The following is a 26,034-nucleotide window of genomic DNA, read 5'->3' as shown; positions in this document are numbered from 1 at the left end:
AAATTATCTCCAATCTGATGGACAGAATTATGAAACTGCACAGAGTACTCATCTACTGAAGACTATGCTCTCTCTGAGTTGACATGGAATTTGATCAAACTAATACTGTAAATGACTAAGAAAATGTACAACAATAATTTCAGAAAATCTGTTTAGTCTAGAGAATAATTTCCTCTACAAAGAGCATCAAGTATATGAACATAAAATTCTATTGACTCCATAGTTCATATAGATAGTAAAAATTTATGGAGTAAATGGAATTTATGTTAGAATATTTGATAATCAAAATCTTAAGCAACCATATTAGCAACTAAGTAAACAATTTAGACAATCTTGGGAGGATTAGAAAGAACAATTCATCACTAATAATTCAGAGTATTACTTCTAAAAAGTAGTTTTATAGCTTGATTTTATTGTGTGTATGTGTGTGTTTGTACTGGAAGAAAGAGAAGGAATGGTGATGATGTTGAGAGAATGAATTACTCAGTATAATAAAGTGACCCTCAATAAATGACAACTACTTTGTTATATTCCAGTAAGTAAAACTCCTAATAATCATCAACTTCATTTCATTTACTCTACTTTACGACCAACAGAATATATTTACATACTTCAACTACTTTTTAAGTTGAAAACAATGTAAAATAGGACTATCCTGTCATCTGCAGTTCCAAAAATGAAAGAAATAAATTTGACTACTTTGAAGTGAAAGCCATGATTTTGGTATTAATAGAACTGAACTCTAATTAAAATGATTTAACCACAATGAGAAGAGATTATCTCTCAGTAAGCATGAATCAGCTGATGCAGAGATAGTTAAAAAAAAGAAAAACTAAAGAGTTAATATCTGATCTAATAAGTACTAAGAAATCACTGTTAAATTTCTTAGCTAGAGAAAGACACTCTCAAAGTGATATGCATGATGATTAGACAGGAAAAAATTAGAGGTAATAATCTAGGCATAAGATAATAAATACCTAGATTAAAATGGAATAAGTAAATAAAACAGGTAAATGAAAAAGGAAGAAAAAGGAATAAATTCTAAGAACACAAAATTTTATTTATAGCAGGGGTTGGCACACTACAGACTGATGGCTGTCTTTGCAAACAAAGTTTTATTGTAACACAGCCATGACCATTAGTTCATATGCTGTCTATGGCTGCTGGGCACTACAATGGGAGAGTTAAGTAGATCCAACAGAGATCATGCAGCTCACACAAATGTAAACTATTTACTAGCTGGCCTATATTCGTTTCCTATGGCTGCTGTAACAAAGTATCATAAACTGAGTGGCTTAAAGTAACAGAAATTTATTCTTTCACAGGTCTGGAGGCTATAAATCTAAATAAAGTGTCAGCAGGGCCATGCTCTCTGAAAGGCTCTAAGGGAGAATCTGTTTCATGCCTTTCTCTTGGCTTTTGGTGTCACCAGCAATCCTTGTCATTCCTTGACTTGTAGCTGCGTAACTCCAATCTCTGCATCCACTGTCACATGATCATCTTCTCCCCTGTGTCTGTCTGTCCACATGGTGTTCTCCTCTCTTACAAGGACACCAGTCATATTGGATTAAGAGCCCATGTTACTCCAATATACACTCCTCTTAAAATAACTACATCTGAAATGAACCTATTTCCAAATAAGGTCACATTATGAGGTACTGGGGGTTAGGACTTCAAAATATTTTTTTTGGGGGGGGACATATTTCAACCCATAATTTGGCCCTTTACAGAAAAAGTCTGCAAACTCCTAATTTAAAAGAGTAAAAACTGGTACTTCCTTAGTGGCACAGCGGTTAAGAATCCACCTGCCAACGCAGGGGACACAGTTCAAGCCCTGGTCCAGGAAGATACCACATGCCACACAGCAACGAAGTCCATGCACCACAACTACTAAGCCTGCGCTCTACAGCCCGTGAGCCACGAGCCACAACTACTGAACCCATGTGCCACAACTACTGAAGCCCACGCACCTAGAGCCCGTGCTCCGCAACAACAGAAGCCACCGCAATGAGAAGCCCGCGCACTGCAATGAAGAGTAGCCCCCACTCGCCACAACTAGAGAAAGCCTGCACATAGCAACAAAGACCCAACGCAGCCAAAAATTTAAAATAAATGAACTTTAAAAATATTAAATAAAAGAGTAAAAACTGAGGAGAAGTAGGTCCACAATTGCCATTGAACAGTGAGGGATTTCAAAGAGAAGATCTGGGATTTTGCTTTAGATAAACTAAGCTGAAAACAAAAGAGCCCTCAAAAGATGTCAGGCAGAAAGCAATATATGTAGGTCAGGATCTGGACTGGCTTAGAGATGGAGGAATCAGGAGTAACCTAAAAGTGGATGAGCATTCTCAAGGTAAATGTTTTATACAGCAGGTCAAAAATCGATCTTTAGAGAATGTTTCTGTTACATAACAATGTGATTAGATAAAAATGTGATGAGAGGATGTCACTGCTATACAACATTAGATAATAATGTAGAAAATAGTGTAATTTAGTATTATGTAAACTAAAAGAGAAGCATCTCAACAGTGACAAATACAACAAAAAGAGTGAAAAGAACTAAAAAATGACTGGGGAATTTGGTTAGAATGAGACCATAGTCAAATAAAGAAAACAACCTCTAAGAAGAAAACTAAAAGGGACAATAGACAGGGGTAAGATGAGAATGCTTAAGAAATAAAGTACTATTTATTTGTATGGTGAGTACAGTAGATGAGGACACTGGTGACCCCCAGTAAACCACATCTCCTGGTATTCATATCCTTGTATAATCCTTTCCAACACAGACTCTGAGTTCAGCCAAATAACTTGCTTTAAGCCAATTTGATATTAACAGGCATTGGCAAGCAGGGGCATGATAAGCACTTTCACATGGGGCACTGCCACCTGGAAGCTGGCTGCCATGCTGTAAGGAAGCTTGAGCTAGACTCCTGAATGATGAGAGACTGGATGGAGAGAGGCTCTGATGGAAAAGAGGTCATCTGAGATATTCCAGCCCAGCAGAGGTGGCAACTGAATGCAACTGCCACAGTGACCTCAGGCCATAACTACGGGAACAGAAAAAGTGCTCAGCAAAGCCCAGTCAACCCAGAGGATCAGGAGAAATAACAAAATGTTGTTTTAGGCCACTAAATTTTGTGGTGGTTTGTAAAGCAGCAATAGATAACTGACATAGTCAGAATAGGATATATGTTTGAGAAACCCAAGTACACAGACTGGGAATTCTTATAAAACTGAGAAGACTTGTATAGATGTGAAAAAAAAGAAAAAAGAAAAACCATGTAAATACAAAGGGTAAAATTAAAATGTAAAGAGAAAAACTAAAGATGATGAAGATGAAGGAGTTGAGTCATACAAGGAATAATGGGAAAATTTAAGACTAAAAACTTGGTCATTCTGTTTTAAGAGAATACCAGGGAAAAAGGGTTTCCACCTACTTCATCACTTTCATCTACTTCAATTCCACCATCTTTGTCATCATCCATTTGTTTATGTATTGTTTGAAGAGCTTCCAGACTAAATCTATCTTCTTCTGTGAAGCATGGTGGACTCAGTGACATGCAGGGATCTGAAATAGAACAAAGGGCAATTACTAACTTGCAATCCCCAAACACAAGCTATAGTCAAGAGAATGTAATTTAAAACAAAACCAACAAATTAAATTTCAGACTAAGTCAAACTAAGAGGCTTTAAGAAGTCTAGTAGGGTATTCTTCACATCAAAAGTATAATATATGAACACACTGACTAAAAATAAATAATTCAATTTAATTGATATTAGTCAACTAAAACCAGTACTAATTTCAGGTTGTCTACATTCTTCTTATCCAGATCATTATATTTATAAATTATTCCTCCCCCAAAACAGATAAACTCTCTCCTTTAAAAAAAAGAAGAAAAAACTAAACATCACAGAGTACAAGGTGCTACTTTTATATAGTCCAGTTTAAAATGTAAGTCCTAGGGAAACATCACAAAGAATACAAGAAAAAGAAATGCAGACTATTCACATGATCCTTAGACATTTTTTTTTATCATTTTTCTATCTAACAGAATCCAAGAGTCCACCATATGACTTTTTAAAATAAAATGTATAACTTCTTAGATTCAACAAGGAAAAACTGAATTTTTAAAAATCTTGTTTTTCATGTTTTTCTTAACATACATTTATTGGCTAAACCTTTTCCTATGGAAAATGAGTGAATCCTCACATCTAGGTTGTCAAAACTAACAATTTAAAGAGAATGTGGGGCTTTTCATGGCTTAAAATGAGATTAGTAAAAATTACCTCCTGTTGACTCAATTAGTAAACAGTCTACATTCCAAAATGGAAAAGTACTGCCAAAACTTCACTCACACCCAATCTGGCTGACTGCTGGATTGACAAATTCCAGGAACTGACTTCTACCAGGTCACTAAAATAATATCCTTTTAAAACATCATCAGATCCACACGTATTTCTAGGAACAGTATGGTCTTAAAGTTTAAAGTGGTTATTAGCATAACAGAAGGGTTAGCCACAGTTTGGCTATCTCCTCAACAATAGTTAAAAATCTAGTTTATCATCTGGTCCTGTTATGAATTAACTGACTGTGGACAAATCACTCATCCTTGTATCTTAGTTACCTCTCTAAAATAAAGCAAGTAGACTAGATGTTTACTAAGCTCTATTGCAGCCATAACGGCCTAAGAATATCTAATTCTGCATTTAGGAAAAAAAATTACAAGGAAAGAAGCCAGTCCTGGAGACCAACTAATAATTTTCTAAAAAAAAAACAATTTAAGCCTATATTACCTGCATGTTCTACTTATAGAACATTTTGGCAATTTAACATTTAATAGTTTTAAGTTTTTAATCTGAAACTTAATTTTGATTCCTTTAATCTTAGAAGGGAAGGAAACAGAAAAGGAAACTCTCTAAAAATGAAATTATAAGTTATGTGACATAAATATGTGTATAAATATTCAAAACTCTGATTAAGATTTGCTAAAATCTAAGAACTTACAGGCATAATGGTCAATTACGATCCCTAATTCACAAGACATCCAGAACCCTCATATGCCCACAAGTTATTCTAAATGGATGCAAAATAAAATATAAGCTCTCAGGTATCACAACAACACATGGTGTGAAGAAGATGTGTATACAACATGCTACTGCCTCCAGCAGACATATTTTTAACACATATTTATTTTGCTAACAAACATATGAAGTGAAAGTTATTACAACTAGTACAATAAGGAAAGTCTCAGCATCACTCACTCTGACTCTAAGCGAAGTCAACAGTGAGGATGGCAGAAACATTAAAAAGCTTAAGAGAAAATCAGGAGGAACATGAGATCTGGAAAAAACTCATATATAAACAAAATGGGTAGTTTTTTACTTAAATTAACTTAGTTAATAAAACACTATCTTTTAGGGTCTACTTCTGGATGTAACTTCTCCATGAAGTATTTCATAAATACTAACTCCTAGTGAGTACTTCTTTCTCTGAACACCATTCCACCCATTCAACAAATATCTATTGAGCACCTACCATGTGTCAGGCATTAGAAATACCACAGTAAACAAAAGAGGTAAGAATTCCTCATAAAACTTACATTCTAGTGGAGGAGATGAGCATAATAAGATAAATAAAAGGCATAGCATGTTAGTAATGGTAAATATTAAGGAAAAACAGAGCAAAAAGCAGATAATGAAATGCCAAGGGATTTGAAATTTTCAACTGTATCTTTATTCTCAAATCATCTTTTAATGCTGTACTTTTAATTAACCTTTAATTGCTTAATGTCATTTTGTCCATACAACTAAGCTTATGAAAAGGGCAGGGACCATGTTATTCCATTTCTCACATGCTCATAATACCTAGGACTTAGCTGGGCACAATCTGGACCTCTGATAAATTGTTACTTCATACATTAACTAAATCACAAAGTTCTAGGCTTCTATACTGTGCTAACCAGTGACAGGCATTAGAAATTAAAGAGTATCCTGTACTCGATCACAGTCTAGGGAGGAAGAAGGCATGTTATTGGGTTAGGTACCACTGAGAACATTAATTGTAGGGCGTTACGAGAGCATGGAGAAAGGGCACCTAATCCAGATTGGGAAAGGAAAAGTCAGAAGTTTTCTAGAGGTAACTGTGGGGAGTTTTAAAGGACCTGTAGTTGATGACCTTGGGAAGGAGAGAAAAGTGTGCCTGGAAAAAGAAACATCATACGTTCAGTGGCATGAAAAGAACATGAAACACTCAGAGAAAGGCAACTGGTTAATATGTCTGGTACAGATAATATGTGGGTGGAAAAAAAAAAAGAGAAGATTGGTAAGAAGGGGTCAAATCTCTAAAAGTGGTTTTCCATACTAAGGAATTTGGCTTTTTATCCTGAAAACTGAGAAGCCCATAAGGGATTTCAAGGAGAGAACCAACACAACCAGATTCATTACAGAAAGACCATTCTGGTGACAGTGGAAAATAGACAAGATGGAAGCAAGCCTGGGAGCCACAGCTGTCGGGAAGTGCTTCAGGAATCCTGGCCGCACTCAACAGTCCACGCCCCCAAGGAATGGAGGAGGTAAATGATCAAGGCTGCTCCTTGGTGTTTTGCCAAGTTGGAACAGCAGAAGGAAAGGAAAGACAGGGGTTGAGGATATGGCAAGAGTGATCCATTTCTCCACATAAAATTTTATTTCCTTTTGGTACAGTGACTTAAGGCCTAGAAATCTAACTTAGAATAGTTGTGAATTCTGAGCTCCATTACCTGTCTTAAGGTCTTTTTCACTTTTTCTCAGTTGTTTCCCTTCTAGGTTACTTTAGCACAAGTGATCATTTTTAACTGACCTAAATTTCTTTTAAAATATACAATATGATATAAAAGAACTGTACATATAATGAATCAGGTATAATGGTTTCAAAGACAACTGCTAAAATACCAAAATCAGTCTCCTTTGCCAACATCTTACAGACATCTACCTTAGCTACCCCAAATGCACTATGTACTCCATAGCCAGAACAGGTTTCTCATCTAAACAGAATCACTTGTTCATTTAAACATGATATGGAGTGCCTGTCACGTGCCAGGCCCTGTACTTGGTGCTGGACACCGAACTAAGGCAAATTTCCTCCCCTTGGTGCCCTCACCTTGTGTTAAATGCAATGTGGTGTGATATATCTTTCTAGCATTATTATGCTGAGCATTCCTTTCTTTCCTCTGGATCAAGACCAGCACATTCCACTGAGAAAAAAAGGAATCAGCTGAAACAGAGTAAGACTTAACCAAAGTCAGCAATCAACACCATTGTTAAATTCCACCTTGTTTTCCTCCACCCAAAGCCAAACAAACGCTCAATCTGATTCTGCAGAAACAGAGTTACTGAATTAAAATGATTTCACCTAATAAGAAACATCTGATATATTCTAGAAGCCAATGCTCTTTTATGTACATAATGTAATCCCTACAACCCTGTGTGAGGAACATATTATCTCCATTTTTCAGATGAGGAAATGAGACTAATGAGTTGCTTTCTTAAGATCACACCCCTAGAAATGACAGACCTGGGATTCACACCAGTCTTCAAGACTCCAATTCATGTTCGAGTGTCAGTATAATGAACATAAATGCGTCAGTGTCACCAGTGTCAGAGAAGAATAAAGGATTGCTATCATAGATACTGCCAGAACCTGGCTGAGAAGCAGAGAGAACCAAGAAGCATAAATGTGTCCCAAGGAAGGGGATCACTAGATACCTCATAAATGACAGACATAATCTGAAATACAGACCTATACTTCTTAGATTACTTCTCCTTTTGAGAATAACGTATCTTTAATTCACACTCCCCTTGAAAAAACCTTTACAATAAGTATACTACCACAGTAACAGACATATGTTGAAAGTTTAAACAAATATAAATATTAGAAGCCAACTAAATAAACTTCTTAATTTGTTACTTATCTAGCAAAATACATAAATGCCAGACTTCAGGTTAGTAGCCAGGTATACAAAGGGTAAAAACAAAGTTAAATATGGCAAGTACAATGACAGACATGTAATAAATATATAATGGCAGTAAAACTAAGGGAGTAGTCCTGTATAGCAAGAAGATTTGAGGAGAAAGTGATATTTACACATTGATTCTTGAAAGATGAGCAAGTGTTCTCTAGGAAGACATGAATAGGCAAGAACATAAGCTGCTAATAGTTATACTAACAAAATAATGATGACAATAACTATCAATTACAGAGTGTCTATAACATATTACATAAATTTATATATAAATTATATATATCACTTTGTTTATAAAATAGGCATTATTACCACCATTTGACTAGGTAATTAAGAGAAAAGACTGACAATATCATTGAGGGTCAGACTATAGAGGGATCTACAGATTATTCTAAAGTGACAATAAAGGGGAAAAAATGTTAATAAATTACTCACTGAAACCCTCTACTTGCAGTTTCCTTGGCCTAAAAAGCTCTTTCTCCCAAGTACACCCACTGTTGGTTCATTCCAGCACAAATGTTTCTCCTCAGAGGTCATCTTATTTCCCTATCTAAAATAGCCTTCCCCTTTTCTATTTGTTATATTTTTCTTCACAGCACTTAATCACAGTGCATATATTATGTATTTACTTTCTTACTGTCCAATCCTCCACTGTAATGCAATCATGAGATGAAAGGCTTTTTTCTGATTGTTGCTCTTTTCTGAGTGCCTAGAACAGTGTCTGGCACACAGTAAGCGCTCAAAATATATGTTTACTGCATTACTTACCTAACTGGCTTCCAGTATAAATGTTTGGAAGAGAAAAACTTTTCACGAAATTACTTGGCTGATTAGAAAACTAAGATGTAGAAAGTGACAGTAAAACCCCTCACCTCTTTATAGTACTAAAGTTAACTCTAAGTGTTAGTAGAAATCTACTAATATTACTCCTGCTCCAATTAAAAGTATTCAGTGGCCCCCAAGAGCCTAAAGTATAAAGTCTATTTTTTCACTGTCAAATACTGCTGTTTAAATACTTAATGAACAAAATATACAACACATTATAAAAAAATAATGGAGGGGAACTTTAAAATATTTAAGATTCAAGGCCCTTATACTTTAGCAGCAAAGATAAAATTTCATGAAGGCAAGGACTAAGCTTGTTTTATTCATGACTACATATTATTACTATTATTATATATGTTATAATATATGTACATTATTATTATACAGTACTACTCCTAATAAATAATTATGGCTGACTGGCTTTTACATGCAAGCAATTGCATTTTTGGTGGTATTAGGAAAGAGAAATTGGATTTTATAAGTGGGGTTAGTAAAAGAGAAAACAAGAACAAACCCAAAGAGGAAATAAGACGATATCTGGGACCCACAAAGAGCAGTCTGGCTAGCAGACTGGCTCTCTACTGAGAGTGCTACTCAGGGCTCCTCGCTGCTCACCTCTCCTCCATCTGCTGCTGCAGGCCTTCAGCAGAGGGCTGGGGAGGCCAGTCCCACATAACAAGGAACTGTTAGCCAGCTAACAGTACTGCCCAGAGGGAGGAAGAAAACACTAGCAAGCATGGGTGGAGGAGCAGTAGGATGTGAATCTGGAAAGATGGCTTGGGGTTATCCGTCAGTGAATGGCAATGAACCAAGAAAGAAGAGACTAAAAGAAGCCACTGATCATTTTTACGTGAACTGTGACTTGATGGCAAATATAACAGAAATCACAACTTATATTTTGTGTAGTGCTTTCAAGTTCAAAAAATGCTTTCCCATATAGTCAGTTTTATTTTAATCTAGAGAAAAAACTATAGTCTCAGTTTACATGCTTGTTACCAGTGAATGCCTATTCCAACAGTACAGGCAGGAAGTAACAACATAAACTACAACCACAGCAGTGAGGATAGATGGAAGAGGTCAGACTGAAGTGACAACTGAGTGTACTGAGAGAAAGGAGACAAATATGACTTACATTTTTAGAATGAACTAATAAAAGTCTAGGTAAAACAAAAGTACACTTCTATTTGGCTGAGTGAAACCAAACAACATAGAGTTACAAACTGCGCCAAATGTGATTCCATTAAGCCTTCACTAGAGGCATAAATATTTATGCCATATTCTATATTCTGTTGTCCCAGTCAATTGATATAGGCAAGGAATATAGTTCAGAAATGTAAGAAAATAAGAGCTTTAGAAATAAATGAAACTGAAAAAGTAAATCCAGTCTTTAAAGCTAGTTTCCCTCCTATAATACCTTTGAGGTCAGCAAATTTCATGCAGAAGAGAACTAAGAAGGAGAGCCAGCCGACTTTTCATCACAAACCAATGACTGTAGCCCATTAACAATGTGCAACATCATATACTGCCAAGAACATGGCTTACCACGCTGGCGACTTCTATGAGTCTCATGATTAGGATTTTCTTAATTACTACCAGAGAGAAAAATTTTAAACAAATATTGTTCATACTTGGTGCTTCCACTAATAGTTCAAGCATTTATCAAATCAAACACTTCAATCTGAATATTTTGAGAGCAAATCTTCTCTAAAATCTTCAGAGATAACCGTTTGGTGTCACTTTTCAATAAACCAACAATCTGATTCAAACTCAAAAAGAAAGTGAATAATGTCTTCCTTCTTTTTTGATATCCTCTTTAAGGCAGAGTCTGCCTTATTTCTCTTATTATCCCAATGTCTAGCATATCACCAACACCTGGCATACAGGAGGATTAATGGATGTTTCTCAAAAAGTCTAATAAATAAATAATAAAGGCTGCCACATACTTTTTTAAAGAGAAGTTTCAACCCATAATCTATTATATTTCCCGGTATATGGTACCGGGAAATATAATTTCATAGATATTCAAACTATGCTAATATTTACTGAAAGTATATTACATGCCAGAACAACAAATGAGAAAAGGAAAATTGTAACTCGTATACACAACGCTATACCAGGAGGCTATAAAAATGCAGGTGGATTCTGAATCTCAAATGTTTAACTCAGATTTTTGAAAAGTTCAACAAAGGAGACAGACCTCACCAACAACAGGGCTGAGAAACCACTGCTGATATATCAAATTATGGCTTAAGTATTATACTGAAAAGAAAATAGTCTTTATTTTGAAACCCTTTCTGATTGATGACTGCCTCTTGGAGCTCTGAATCACTGACTTTGTTTACAAAGTCCTCATTAATTAGTCTGACTCTTGTAAAAAGAAAGAACTTTCCCCTCATCTGTTAGCTAAAAATTTCCCTTAAAAATTGCTAAGTTCAATTATACCTTCCAAATGTTTTAAACAGACTATCTGATACAAACTCAGTTACTTAGGTCCTTTCCCACTTTCCAGGGATATTTTTCAACTTACCATCTTCTGATTATTTCACTCCCACTTATTCCCCCACCCTCACAAAGCATCTTGTCCTTGCCACCTCAAAAAGTTCCCACTAATCTTCTCAAAGAGCCTCTCTAAAGATAGGAGACAAGGTGATGCCTCTGTCTCAAAACTATCGTAATACGCAATTCATTTACCAACACATTCCTCAACCCAAAAATATCTACACTTACATTTGTGGTTAACCAATATGTTCATTTAATGTATGTAAATAAATGAGAAGTATTTATGCAGCTGTATTTATCTCTAGATTCATTGACAGCTGCCTAATTTTTCCCACTGTGTTTTATACTGTAACCTCCTAGAAAGCAATACTATATCTGAGTATAACTTTGCTGTATCTGTCATATGCAGAAAAATATTGTTGACTAGGTGCAAAAATCAAAAGTAAACAGATGCATGCATACACTTATTTACTGACTCCTAATTTCCCAGGATGCTATAAACACTAACTTTATTTATTTATCTATCTATTTATTTATTTATTTATGGCTGCATTGGGTCTTCATTGCTGTGAACGGGCTTTCTCTAGTAGCAGCGAGTGGGGGCTACTCTTTGTTGCAGTATGTGGGCTTCTCATTGCGGTGGTTTCTCTTGTTGCAGAGCACGGGCTCTAGGCACGTGGGCTTCAGTAATTGTGGCACGTGGGCTCAGTAGTTGTGGCTTGCATGCTCTAGAGCACAGGCTCAGTAGTTGTGGCATGCAGCCTTAGTTGCTCCATGGCATGTGGGATCTTCCCAGCCCAGGGCTCGAACCCATGTCCCCTCATTGGCAGGCGGATTCTTAACCACTGCGCCACCAGGGAAGCCCTAAACTCTTAACATTTTGATTAGCAACATTATGTGCACAGAGTAGTGAAATAGCTTTGCTTATTTTTATTTGTTTTGGAGGGAAGAAAATGATAATTCAAAGTTACAACCAGAACACTGTGCATGTACTTAATGGCACTGAATTATATACTTAAAATGGTTTAAATGGTAAATTTTATGTTATATATATTTTACCACAATTTTTTAAAAAGCTATAAGCAAAACATAAGCTATGGAGAACAAAGACCATTAAAACCATTCTCCCTATATCAACACCTCAGGAAATAAAGAGAACGTTGCTGTTACTGCCAGGCATTGATCCAACTGTTTCACTTCTCTGTTTCACTTCTCTCTCAGTGCGAGAACTTAACAACAGTCAAAAATAAAATCACTATCCCAATTTTTCAGATGAGAAATGATGAGCACTCCGTAGGAGGAAAAAGAACTTTTAATTCATTCTCATTCTGCCTCTTATTATATAACCTCAGGAAAGTTATTTAACTTACTTGCCTTAACTTCTTCATCTGTAAAATGGGAATAATAGTAAATTTGTGGGCTTCCCTGGTGGCACAGTGGTTGAGAGTCTGCCTGCTGATGCAGGGGACATGGGTTCGTGCCCCAATCCGGGAAGATCCCACGTGCCGCAGAGCAGCTAGGCCCATGAGCCATGGCCGCTGAGCCTGCGCGTCCGGAGCCTGTGCTCCGCAACGGAAGAGGCCACAACAGTGAGGCCCGTGTACCGCAAAAAAAAAAAAAAAGAATCTACCTGCCAATGCAGGGACACAGGTTCGATCCCTACTCCAGGAAGATCCCACATGCCGCGGAGTAAGTAAGTCTGTGCGCCACAACTACTGAGCCTGCGCTCTAGAGCCCGCAAGCCACAACTACTGAAGCCCACGTGCCTAGAGCCCGTGCTCCGCAGCAAGAGAAGCCACCGCAATGAGAAGCCCACGCACCACAACAAAGAGTAGCCCCCGCTCGCTGCAACTGGAGAAAGCCCGCGCACAGCAACGAAGACCCAACGCAGCCAAAAATAAATAAATTAAAAATAAATAAATTAAAAAAAAAAATACACTCCAGCCAAAACAATCTTGAGAAAGAACAGAGCTGGAGGAATCATGCTTCCTGACTTCAGACTATACTACAAAGCTACAGTAATCAAAACAGTGGGGTAATGGCACAAAAACAGACAAAGATCAATGGAACATAATAGAGATCCCAGAAATAAACCCACACACTTATGGTCAATTGATCTATAAGAAACAAAGTAAGAATATACAATGCAGAAGACAGTCTCTCCAATAAGTGGTTCTGGGAAAACTGGACAGCTACATGTAAAGGAATGAAATTAGAACATTCTCTAACCCATATACAAAAATAAACTCAAAGTGGACGAAACACCCAAATGTAAGACCAGATACTATAAAACTCCTAGAGGAAAACATAGGTGGAACACTCTTTGACATATATCACAGCAATATTTTTTGGGCTCTGCCTCCTAGAGTAAAGGAAATAAAAGCAAAAATAATCAAATGGGACCTACCTAAACTTAAAAGCTTTTGCACAGCAAGGGAAACCATCAACAAAAAGACAACCTGATGAATGGGAGAAAATATTTGCAAATGATATGACCGATAAGGGATTAATATCCAACATATATAAATAGCTCATATAACTCAACATCAAAAAACAAACCACTTGGGCTTCCCTGGTGGCACAGTGGTTAAGAATCCACCTGCCAATGCAGGGGATACGGGTTCGAGCCCTGGTCAAGGAATACCCCACATGCCATGAAGCAACTAAGCCCATGTGCCACAACTGCTGAGCCTGCGCTCTAGAGCCCGTGAGCCACAACTACTGAGCGTGCGTGCCACAATTACTGAAGCCTGTGCACCTAGAGCCCATGCTCCACAACGAAGAGCAGCCCTTGCTCACCGCAACTAGAGAAAGCCCGCAAGCAGCAACGAAAACCCAAAGCAGCCAAAAATCAATAAAAAAAATTTTTAAAAGGTGATTTAAAAAAAAACACTCAATTAAAAAATGTGCAGAATGACTTAATAGACATTTTTTCAAAGAGGAAATGCAGATAGCCAACGGGCACATGAAAAAAATTCTCACCATCAGTAATCATCAGAGAAATGCAAATCAAATCCACAACGAGATTATCACCTCACACTTGTCAGAATGGCTATCATCAAAAAGAACACAAATAAAAAATGTTGGCGAGGATATGGAGAAAAGGGAACCCTTGTACACCATTGGTGGGAATGTAAATTGGTGCAGCCACTGTGGAAAACAGTACAGAGGTTTCTCAAAACACTAAAAACAGAACTACCATTTGGCCCAGCAATTCCACTCCTGGGTATATATCCAAAAAAAAAAAAAAATCAGAACACTAATTCAAAAAGATGCATGCACCCCAATGTTCATAGCAGTATTATTTACAATCGCCAAGATATGGAAGCAACCAAAGTGTCCACCAACAGATGAATGGATAAAGAAAATGTGGTATATAAATAAAAAGGAATACTACTCAGCTATAAAAAAGAATGAAATTTTGCCATTTGCAGCAACATGAATAGATTTGGAAGGTATTATGCTGAGTGAAATCAGTGAGACAGAGAATGACAAATACTGTATGCTATCACTTATTTGTGGAATCTAAAAAATAAAACAAACTAGTGAATATAACAAGACAGACAGACTCAGATATAGAGTCTGCTCTATAGTGCCTGGGCGGGGTGGGGGCAATATATGGGTGGGGAAGTGAGAACTACAAACTACTGGGTGTAAGATAGGTTCAAGGATGTACTGTGCAACACAGGAAACACAGCTAATATTTTGTAATAATGGTAAATGGAAAGTAACCTTTAAAAATTGTATAAAAGGGACTTCCCTAGTGGCACTGTGGTTAAGAATCCGCCTGCCAATGCAGGGGACACGGGTTCAATCCCTGGTCCAGGAAGATCCCACATGCCATGGAGTAACTAAGGCCATGCACCACAACTACTGAGCCTGCACTCTAGAGCCCGTGAGCCACAACTACTGAAGCCCACGTGCTACAACTACTGAAGCCTGTGCATCTAGAGCCCGTGCTCTGCAACGAGAAGCCACCGCAATGAGAAGCCCGTGCACCGCAATGAAGAGTATCCCCTGCTCGCCACAGCTAGAGAAAGCCCACGAGCAGCAATGAAGACCCAATGCAGCCAAAAATAAAATAAATAATTTTTTTTTAAAAAAGGAATTATGAAGATGGTTGACAGAGATCTGTGCCGCTTTCTTATTTACTATCAGTTATGTGTCCTATTTTCTATCTTTTCATAATTTTATACCCATCTCAATTAACATCAATCTATATCAGGTATTTTAATAAATACTATCAACAAGTTATTAAGTAAATAAGTAAACTACTTAAAGCATAAAAAGGAATGAATGCATTGAAATATTTTACAGAAGTCAAGTATGTGTGCGGGTGTGTGTGTGTCAAATTGTTGGAGCTAGCAAGACTTCATGGAAATTAAATATTCAAGGAGCCACTCCGGTTATGCCACAAATTCAAGCATTTAGCAGAACTCACTAGCAACAACAGACTCATGGATACATGGGTGGGATGGTGTCAGATTTGTGTTTCCTATAGAATATTCAGGTAGCTGCAGAGTGTGGATTCGAGGACAACAGACTGAAGGCAGAGAGACAAGTTATTTTATTATGCCAAGCCACAAGGTCCGAACTAAGATTGTGCTAATAAGCTGATATAGAATGGGGCAGATTACAAAAATATTTACAAGGTAAGTTTTACTAATTTCTAGAACTCTCATTCATTCCACTACGGTATGCAGCCTCCATCAAATAGATATGCTATCAATCAGAAAAAGACCTCATTGATTATCAAGCATAAATATAACTATGCATCATTTTCCTTTGTGTTTCATAATTTTAGAGAAAGATATATAAACTAAATCTCTGAATGATTAGATACTAAAAACTAAATTCCTATTATTATGAGTCTGGCCCAATTAGCAATAGGAAGACTGTTCTTACAGACAATCCAAGAAAACTCCACCTACCACATGACGGATGGGAACATTGCAACAGGTCTCTTCCATTTCAGGATATGAGGAAAGGACAAGATACAGGGTGGCATCAAATTGGTAGAATCTGGCCTAGAAGGACATGATATCAAAGAGACTGACAATTACAGCATTCTTCCTGCCTACAGAACTCAATCAGAAATTTCTAAGAAATGATTTATAATGATCTAAAATGGAATGAAACAAGCCATTCATAAAATAGTACTGATCATTTTAAGTAATGTTAGCTTTGCTTCCTGAAATGATGTGACTGTGTAGATCCTATATTGAAAAGTCTTATTTACACTATTACCATAATCTAGGCACAAATTTAGCTTCCATCCAAAGAAAGAGCTTTGTCACTAAAAGACATGATTTCTATCCTAAATGTAGCTATACCCTTAACAATTAAGAGCAAAGCTCTTTGCAGATCAGCAACCTGAAGATGATCAGAACTGGGTCAGTTTTCTAAACGCAAACTTTTAGCTCTTTTTCTGATGGGGGTGGGGTGGGTGGGGGATGGAAGAAGTGAGAAAAACATTTGTATGTTGTCTGACTATTAAAAGCTCAAATCCAGTTCCCTCCTCTCCTCCTCTCCACCGCTGCCATCAGAGATAACCTCATCACTTCCCCCACAGCTTTCCTGTAATGGTCTCCCCATCTCTAGTACTACCACGCTACAAATGTATCCCCTTTTACGGCCACCATATCTTTAGAATATGAAGATGGTCACATCATCCCTCCTGCTGAAATCCTTCAGTACTTCCCAATCCCCCAAAGAATAAAGCCCATTCAACCCAGCATGAAATACAAAGCACATTCTGATCCCTGAAGAATCACTTCACTAGTGATTAACCCCCTCTATAAAGCCTTCCTGACTGCTTAACAGATATTTCCTATTCTCCACTTTCACAGCATTTTTATGCATAACTATTATAATCACATGTAACTGTCTACCTATCAGCTCATATATTCCCTAAATAATCATAATACCATCAACTCTGGCAACAGATATGACCTCTAATCTCAATTTCACTGCAGTAACCATGTAACCTTCAGCAAACCTCTTAACATCTTTGGTTCTTAACGTCCTCACCTGCAAAATTAGCATAAAATATTCACCCTCATAACTTCTTATGAGTAGCATTGAAAAATATAAGTAAAAAATAATACATGGTTTTGGTAAACCTAGAGAACTATAGTGCAGCTAACAACACCCATAAAACCTAAAAAGAAACTAACATGTATTATACAAAGGAACTAAACCTTCTCTATAGAAGGTATATGCCCTACTTTTGTGACGAGGATATATGTAATGAGTTTTATTTAAGTAAAATGTCCTGCTTTTCAGAGCAAAGAAGTAACAAGCCATGTTAAATGTGACCTTCAACTTTAAATCAACAAAATTACAATTAATTTTATATAAATGCTTATTAAATCTTCAGAGAAATTAGCATTCAAACAAAAACAACACAGCCTCAGTTCCTAGAAACTTTATTCAAAATAACTACTGACAAATCTAGCATGTAACAGCATTACCTTTAAAAAATATACAAGCGTGATGAAAATGACTTAAGTAAAATTTTTAAAAATTCATTTAAAATATGGGACACATATTTTCTACAAAGACATTTGGTATTTTAAAGTTGCGTCAGCAAACCTGGCCTCCTCCCTTTTAATATGTCCTTTTAATATGTCCCTGTGTGTCTCATCATTTCATAAGGAATAAACTTCCTGGGAAAGGAAGGGTAAGAAAGGAAGGAAAGAGGAAATTCTTAAATGAGAGCAGACAACAGGAACTGGAGATAGGGGTTAGCAACTGAAATATGTGCTGTTCTAACGAAGAAGAAGGGGGAGAGAAGGCTAAGCTGGAGCAAAGGAGAGTAGCAGTCTGGGGTCTCCAGTTACTGCAGCAGTGAGAGAGAGGGAGGAAAAAGCCCGTCCCGGGGATAAGACACCACAAATACAAGACAATATATTTAAACCTATTACAGTACAGTACAGTACTATATAGCCGATTGTGTTAGTTGGGTACCTAGGTTAACTTTGTTGGACTTCCGAACAGAACTCTCGGACAGAACTCATTCGTATGTAGGGGACTTACTGTATACTGGATCTTCAAAGCTCAAATAAAAACAACCCTTCCCACTATGAGTATGAACTTAAATCTGAAGGAAACAATTTTCTTCAAGACTATATTTAGTGACAATATGGAATTAAGCAGACAAGTTAGATTTCAAGGAACTAACTCTTACAAATACAACTGGTTTGAAAGTTTTCATGTTAAATATAAGGTAAAATTTTACTAAAATTATACTGAAGTAATTTCTTTTAAGTAAAATTTCAACTGAATTTCAAGTACAAAGTTATGCAGCAACTACACAGAGCCTTACTTCTTACTGCATTACATGAATTTTAATCCCTGAAAAGTATAACAAGGTTCTCTTTGTTTAAACTCTGGTGGAAAAAAAAAAAACCAATAACTACTTTGACAGCACTTTTAATTACTGGTAACTTAAGAAACTGAAGTCTTAAAATTCCTTTTTCTCCCTAATATCACATGTACTTTTCTACCTAACCTCCTGGGAATGACACACTCAACTATGTGCCTAAAGAAGTCAAAGTTTCTCTCAAGCATCCAGTGTTTAATTTGAAGGAAGACAAACTAGGAAAAACAAATGATTTGGAAAACAGGAAGCCTAGGTTGTGCAGACAGCTCTATACATACACTAGTAGCTTCTATTTCCTATAAACCAGAGGGACTCAACCAGATCTCAAAGGTTACTTCTAAGCAAAATCACACAAAGATACCACAAAAAAAGAAAATTACAGGCCAGTATCACTGATGAACATAGATGCAAAAATCCTCAACAAAATACTAGCAGACCGAACCCAACAATACATTAAAAGGATCATACACTGTTATCAAGTGGGATTTATCCCAGAGATGCAAGGATTTTTCAGTATCTGCAAATAATCAATGTGATACACCACATTAACAAACTGAATAAAAACCACATGATCATCTCAATAGACACAGAAAAGGCTTTTGACAAAATTCAACATTCATTTACACAGAAACTGTCTAGGAAGTAGGCACAGAAGGAACATACCTCACCATAATCAAAGCCATATATGACAAACCCACAGCTAACATCATACTCAATGGTGAAAAACTGAAAACATTTCCTCTAAGACTGGGAACAAGACAAGGATGCCCACTCTCATCACTTTTATTCAACATAATACTGGAAGTCCTAGCCACAGCAGTCAGACAAGAAAAAGAAATAAAAGGAATCCAAATTAGAAAGAAGTAAAATTGTCACTGTGTGCAGATGACACGATACTACAAAGAGAAAATCCTAAAGATGCCACCAGAAACTACCAGAGCTCTTCAATGAATTTAGTGAAGTGGCAGGGTACAAAATTAATACACAGAAATCTGTTACATTTCAAAACACTCACAAAACAGTATAAGAGAAATTAAGGAAACAATTCCATTTACCATCACATCAAAAAAAATAAAATATCTACGAATAAACTTACCTAAGGAATTTGTAAAAGACTTGTACTCAGAAAACTGTAAGACACTGATGAAAGAAATTGAAAACAACACAAACAGAAGGAAAAACATATCGTGTTCATGGACTGAAAGAATTAATGTTGTTGAAATGACAATACTATCCAAGGTAATCTACAGATTCAATGTAATCCCTATCAAAATAACAAGGGCAGACTTCCCTGGTGGCACAGTGGTTAAGAATCCGCCTGTCAATGCAGGGGACACAGGTTCAAGTCCTGGTCCGGGAAGATCCCACATGCCGCGGAGTCACTAAGACTGTGTGCCAGCGCTACTGAGCCTGCACTCTAGGGACCGCGAGCCATAACTACTGAAGCCCGCACGCCTAGAGCCTGTGCTCCACAACAAGAGAAGCCACCACAATGAGAAGCCCGTGCACTACAACAAAGAGTAGCCCCTGCTCGCCTCAACTAGAGAAAGCCCACGTGCAGCAACAAAGACCCAACACAGCCAAAAGTAAATTAATTAATTAGATTTTTAAAATAAATAAAAATTTAAAAATAACAAGGGCATTTTTCACAGAACTAGAACAAATAACTTTAAAATCTATGTGGACACACAAAAGACCCCAAATAGCCAAAACAATCTTGAGAAAGAAGAAGAGACCTGGAGAAATCATGCTCCCTTACTCAGACTATACTACAAAGCTACAATAATCAAAACAGTATGGTAATGGCAGAAAGACAGACATAGAGCCGATCAGTGGAACAGAATAGAGAGCCCAGAACCCACACACTTATGGTCAATTAATCTACAACAAAGGAGGCAAGAATATACAATGGAGAAAAGACAGTTTCTCCGGTAAGTGGTGCTAGGAAAACTAGACAGCTACATGTAAAAGAATGAAATTAGAACATTCTCTAACACCATGTACAAAAATAAGTTCAAAATGGATTAAAGACCTAAGTGTAAGACCAGAAACCATAAAACTCCTAGAAGAAAACACAGGAGGAACACTCTTGACATAAATCATAGCAATAATTTTTGGCTCTGTCTCCTAAAGCAAAAGAAATAGAACCAAAAATAATCAAATGGGACCTAATTAAACTCAAAAGCTTTTGCCCAGCAAGGGAAAGCACTGACAAAACAAAAAGACAACCTACTGAACAGGAGAAAATATTTGCAAATGATATTACCAATAAGTGGCTAATAGTCAAAATCAACATCAACATCAACTCAACATCAAAAAAACAAACAACCCAATTGAAAAATGGGCAGAAGAACTGAATAGACATTCTTCCAAAGAGGAAATGAAGATGGCCAACAAGCACATGAAAAGATGTTCACCATCATTAATCATCAGAGAAATACAAATTAAAACCATAATGAGTTACCATCTCGCACCTGTCAGAATAGCTATCATTAAAAAGAACAAACAAAATAACAAACATTGATGAGGATGTGGAGAAAAGGGAACCCTCCTACGTTGTTGGTGGGAAAGTAAATTGGAGCAGCCACTGTGGAAAACAGTATGGAGGTTTCTCAAAAAACTAAAAATAGAACTACCATTTGACCCAGCAATTCCACTCCTGTGTATATATCCAGAAACAAACAAAAAAATGAGAACACTAATTCAAAAAGATACATGCACCCCAATGTTCGTAGCAGCATTATTTACAATTGCCAAGATATGGAAGTAACCTAAGTGTCCATCAACGGATGAAGATTATGGTATATATATTCAATGGAATACTACTCAGCTATATTTTTAAAAGAATGAAATTTTGCCATTTGCAACAACATGGATGGACTTGGAGAGTATTAAGTTGAGTGAACTTAAGTTGGACAGAGAAAGACAAATACTGTATGATATCACTTATATGTGGAATCTAAAAAATACAACAAACTAGTAAATACAACAAAAAAGAAACAAACTCACAGATATAAACAACAAACTAGTGGTTACCAGTGGGGAGAGGAAGGGGGTAAGGGCACAATAGGGGTAGGGGATTAAGAAGTACAAACTATTATGTATAAAATAAATAAGCTATAAGGATATACTGTACAACACAGGGAATATAGATAATATTTTATAATAACTATAAATGGACTATAATCTGTGAATCACTATGTTGCATATCTATAACTTATGTAATATTGTTTCCTTCTAACCTCTTTCTTTCTTGGAACATTTTATCTATATTCACTACCTTTAAAACCTTTCATTTATATATAGTTTATGGTTATAAAGCACTTCAGTTTATCCTCATGAAAACTATGTGAAGTAGATATGCGTTTTACAAATGAGGAATCTGAAGCCCAAAAAGTAAGAGATATACTCATGATAGTAACTGGCAGAGCAAGAAGCTGAACTTAGGTATCTAGATCAAAGTCCTCTAAAGATTCCTTAAAGGTTCGTTATTTAGAAACCTTACAAACGTAAGAAGCTTAAAACACAAATCTAAACTGTAGTAAAGCAATATAGTAGATAACCTATTTTTTAATGTAACTGTATTTAATATAAGAGTTACTTACAGACAAAAAGCATGTACGCAATACCTCAACAAACGGAGACAAAATAGCTCAACTCAAACCATTCAGTAAAAAATATTAATCAAAGAATGTGGAATCTAAAAAAAAAAAAATCTTCAAAAACTCTTTAAAAAAAAGAAACAAATGAACTTATTTACAAAACAAATAGACCCACATATATAGAAAACAAACTTATGGGTATCAAAGGGGAAAGCAGGGAGGAATAAATTAGGAGTCTGAGATTAACATATACACATTACTATACATAAAATAGATAACCATCAAGGACCTACTGTATAGCACAGGGAACTATAATCAATATTTTGTAATAACCTATAAGGGCAAAGAATCTGGAAAAGTACACATATATATAACTATATATATATGTATATATAAAACAATCACTTTGCTCTACACCTGAAACTAACAAACACTGTAAATCAACTATACTTCAATTTAAATAAATACATACATACATAAATTGAAAACTAAGAACTCCTGTGAACTTTTTTTTTAATTTTTTTAAAGGTTTACAGGATCCTAAAAAAAAAAAAAATGAATTTTTCACTTATAACTACTAGTTTGTCACCACAGGAAGATACTACTTTTACCTTATATTCTTCAAAGAACTAAAAACTAAACCACCTGGAAATTTTTCCCACAAAGAAAATTCCAAGCCCAGATGTTTTCATTTGTGAGCTCTAACAATAATCAAGGAAAAGGGAATTCTACCTTTAACACAAAAAGAATAGAAACTTCCTTAACTCATTTTATGAGGATAGCTTAACAACAGTACCAAACCAAGAAAGAAGTACTAAAAATGAAAATTACAAATCCAGCCTCACTTGTGAACATAAATGTAAAAATCTGAAAATATTAGCAAATTAAATTTAACAAACTACAAAAAGGATAATAATACGTCATGATAAAGCTGAGTTTATCCCAGGGATGAAAGATTGGTTTAACATTAGAAAATCAATTAACATAATTCACATTAACAGATTAAAGGCAGAGAACTCATACAATCATAGAAACAGATACAGGAAAGCATTTCATCAAATTAGACATCAATACATGATAAAATGTATAGGTATATAAGGGAACATCCTTAATCAGATAAAGAACCTAGAGTAAAACACATTATTAATAGTGAAATATTGACAGTGTTGCCCCTGAGGTAAGGAATAACAAAAGGATTGCATTATCCATTTCTATTCGAATAATACTCGAGTACTGTACTACCACAGTAAGGAACAAAGAAAGAATGAAAGGTATAAAGACTTGAAAAGCAGAATAAAAAACTGCCATCTGCAATGATAAAAATCTAAAAATAAATTTAAATGAACAAGAATTTAATGGTTGATGGATTAAAAAGATCAATGTACAAATCAATTGTACTTCTAAACACCTATGGTTAGAAAGTGAAATTTTAAAAGCATCCAATACCTTTTTTAAAAATTTTGTCATTGAAAAGCATCAAATACCTTTTTAAAAAATCTACAAATTCAAAATAATACACAGAGAAAATGGTGGGGGAAAAACACCTCATTGGTGTCTTCTGTAGATGACGTGGGCAGCAAGTCATTACTCTGAGAACTGATAATTAAAGGGGAGTGGGGGGAATTGAGCATTTTTTCCTACCTTTCCTGTATGAGTGTATTTAATGAAAACCAAAAAGTTGATGAAAGTTCTCAACAGTCCAGCAAATAAATGCAGAAATAACTAAATTGGAAAATCATCATTCTGCAACCCCAAATGAAATACTGGACCTAGGCAACAATCATCAATAGAAGCCATAACCATTAGGTGAAAGATGAATGAAAAACGCTTAAATGTAGAGATGGGGCTGACAATACCTGAACCAACTGATTGAACTTAGTAGTCCAAAAAGCAGAACAAATCAAACATCATGTGCCTCATGATGTGATGCAACAGGGAGTATAGAGTATCCCTGTGAAGTACTCTTGTCTAAAATTTTGAACCCATATCTAACTGAGCCACTAAATCTATTAGTTTAGAGGAAAGAGGGCATAGAACAAGTTAACTGACACAAAGAGAAAGGAATCAGCCAAATCCAAATTTGTCTAGAAGACCAATGGCCCAACTTCTCCAATGAAATCAACTGCCTGAGCGGAAAAATAAAGGAGGGAGCGCTATGAAAAAAGAATACATAAGTAAGTGGTCTTATCTGAATTCTGATTCAGACCAACCGCTTTTAAAAATACATGTTTAAAACAGAAAAATATAAACATGGACCAAGTATTAGCTATTAGATGTCTATTATCTATTAGTGACATATCCTAAGGATATACTAGCTACTAACATATACTAGTACTAATATATACTAAGTATATACTAATACCATTAGGTATTAGTATTAGACATTAAGGAATTATCATTAAATTAAGTACTTACAAGTGAAATGTCATGAAGTCTATGTATCTGATTTGCTTTGAAATATTCAAAACAAACAAAAGGGTAAAATGTAACTGCTGAAACTTGATAATAGGGGTTCATTATACCACGGTCTCAACTTTAATATTTATTTGAAAATGGCCACAGTAAAAACTAATCAAAATCCAATTAGAAAATGGGCAAAGGCATGAACAGAAGATATAGCGATGGCAGATAAACACATAAAAAGATGCTGAATACCGCTAGCAATTAGAAAAATTCAAATTAAAATCATAATGAGATACTACCACACCATCTATTAGGATGGTCAAAATAAAAAGTACCAATAGAAGCAAATTCTGGCAAGGATGCAGAGAAACTGTATCACTCATCCTTTGCTGATGAGAATGTAAAATTGTACACCCACTCTGGAAATCAGTCTGGCTGTTTCTTAAAAAGTTAAACACACACTTGCCATATGGCCCATCAATTACATTCCTGGACACTTATTCTAGAAAAAGAGAAACACATTCACACAAAATCCTGAACAGAAATACTTGCAGGAACTTTGTTAACAGGCCCAAACTGGAGACAACCCAAATTTCCTTCAGTGGGTGAATGGCTAAACAAACTGTGGTACATCCATACAATGGAATACTACTCAGCAATAAAAAGAAACCAACTACTGACACATTCAGCAATTTGAATGAATTTTAAGGACATTATGCTGAGTGAAAAGGGTCAATCTCAGAACGTTACATAATCTAAAATTCCATTTATATAACATTCTTGTAATGACAAAAGTATAGAAGTGGAGAATAGAACAGTGGTTGCCAGGGATTCAGAAGTAGGGTGTTACTACATGGGGGGAGCACAAGGAAACTTCTTTGTGATGACAGAGCAGTTCTGTGTCTTGAATGTGGAGGTTATATGAATCTATACATAGAATTATACAGAGACATACCAGAATTTTAAAATTAATGATACAAAACTGGTGAAACTGGAGTAAAGTGTGTAGTCTACTTAATCATAGTATGCTGATATCAATTTCCTGGTTTTGATAATGTACTATATTTATGTACGATGTCACCATTGGGGAAAACTTCCAATTTTTAGATTGGAAATTCAGTATCAGGGTGGATATATAGAACCTCTCTGTAAAAGTTTTGCAACTTCTTGAGTCTACAATTAGTTCAAAATAAAAGCAATCCAGGTGTGAAGAAGAATCAAGGTATCATTTGATATGAGAAACTGGAATTTTCACATATGGATCAGAGTGTGATAGGCAGAATTCTAAGATGTCTCCCAAGATTCCTGCTCCCTGGTGTAT

The 26,034-nt window shown here is 36.0% G+C and overlaps 1 protein-coding gene across 1 annotated transcript in view; it reads right to left on the bottom strand.

The window, feature by feature from the left end:
* Positions 1 to 26,034, bottom strand: part of STIM2 (stromal interaction molecule 2) — a 167,361-nt gene that overhangs the window by 97,055 nt on the left and 44,272 nt on the right. The window contains exon 2 of the mRNA XM_022566409.3: positions 3,438 to 3,568. Within this exon, the coding sequence (XP_022422117.1) occupies positions 3,438 to 3,568 (131 nt within the window). The remainder of the gene's footprint in view (positions 1 to 3,437; positions 3,569 to 26,034) is intronic.

Source organism: Delphinapterus leucas, chromosome 5 (genome assembly GCF_059928025.1).
Source record: "Delphinapterus leucas isolate spDelLeu-1000000601 "Yukka" chromosome 5, BTC_Dleu_Yukka2, whole genome shotgun sequence".
NCBI lineage: Eukaryota > Metazoa > Chordata > Mammalia > Artiodactyla > Monodontidae > Delphinapterus > Delphinapterus leucas.
Note: the sequence above shows the minus strand (reverse complement) of the source record. Positions and strands in the feature narration are given on the sequence as shown.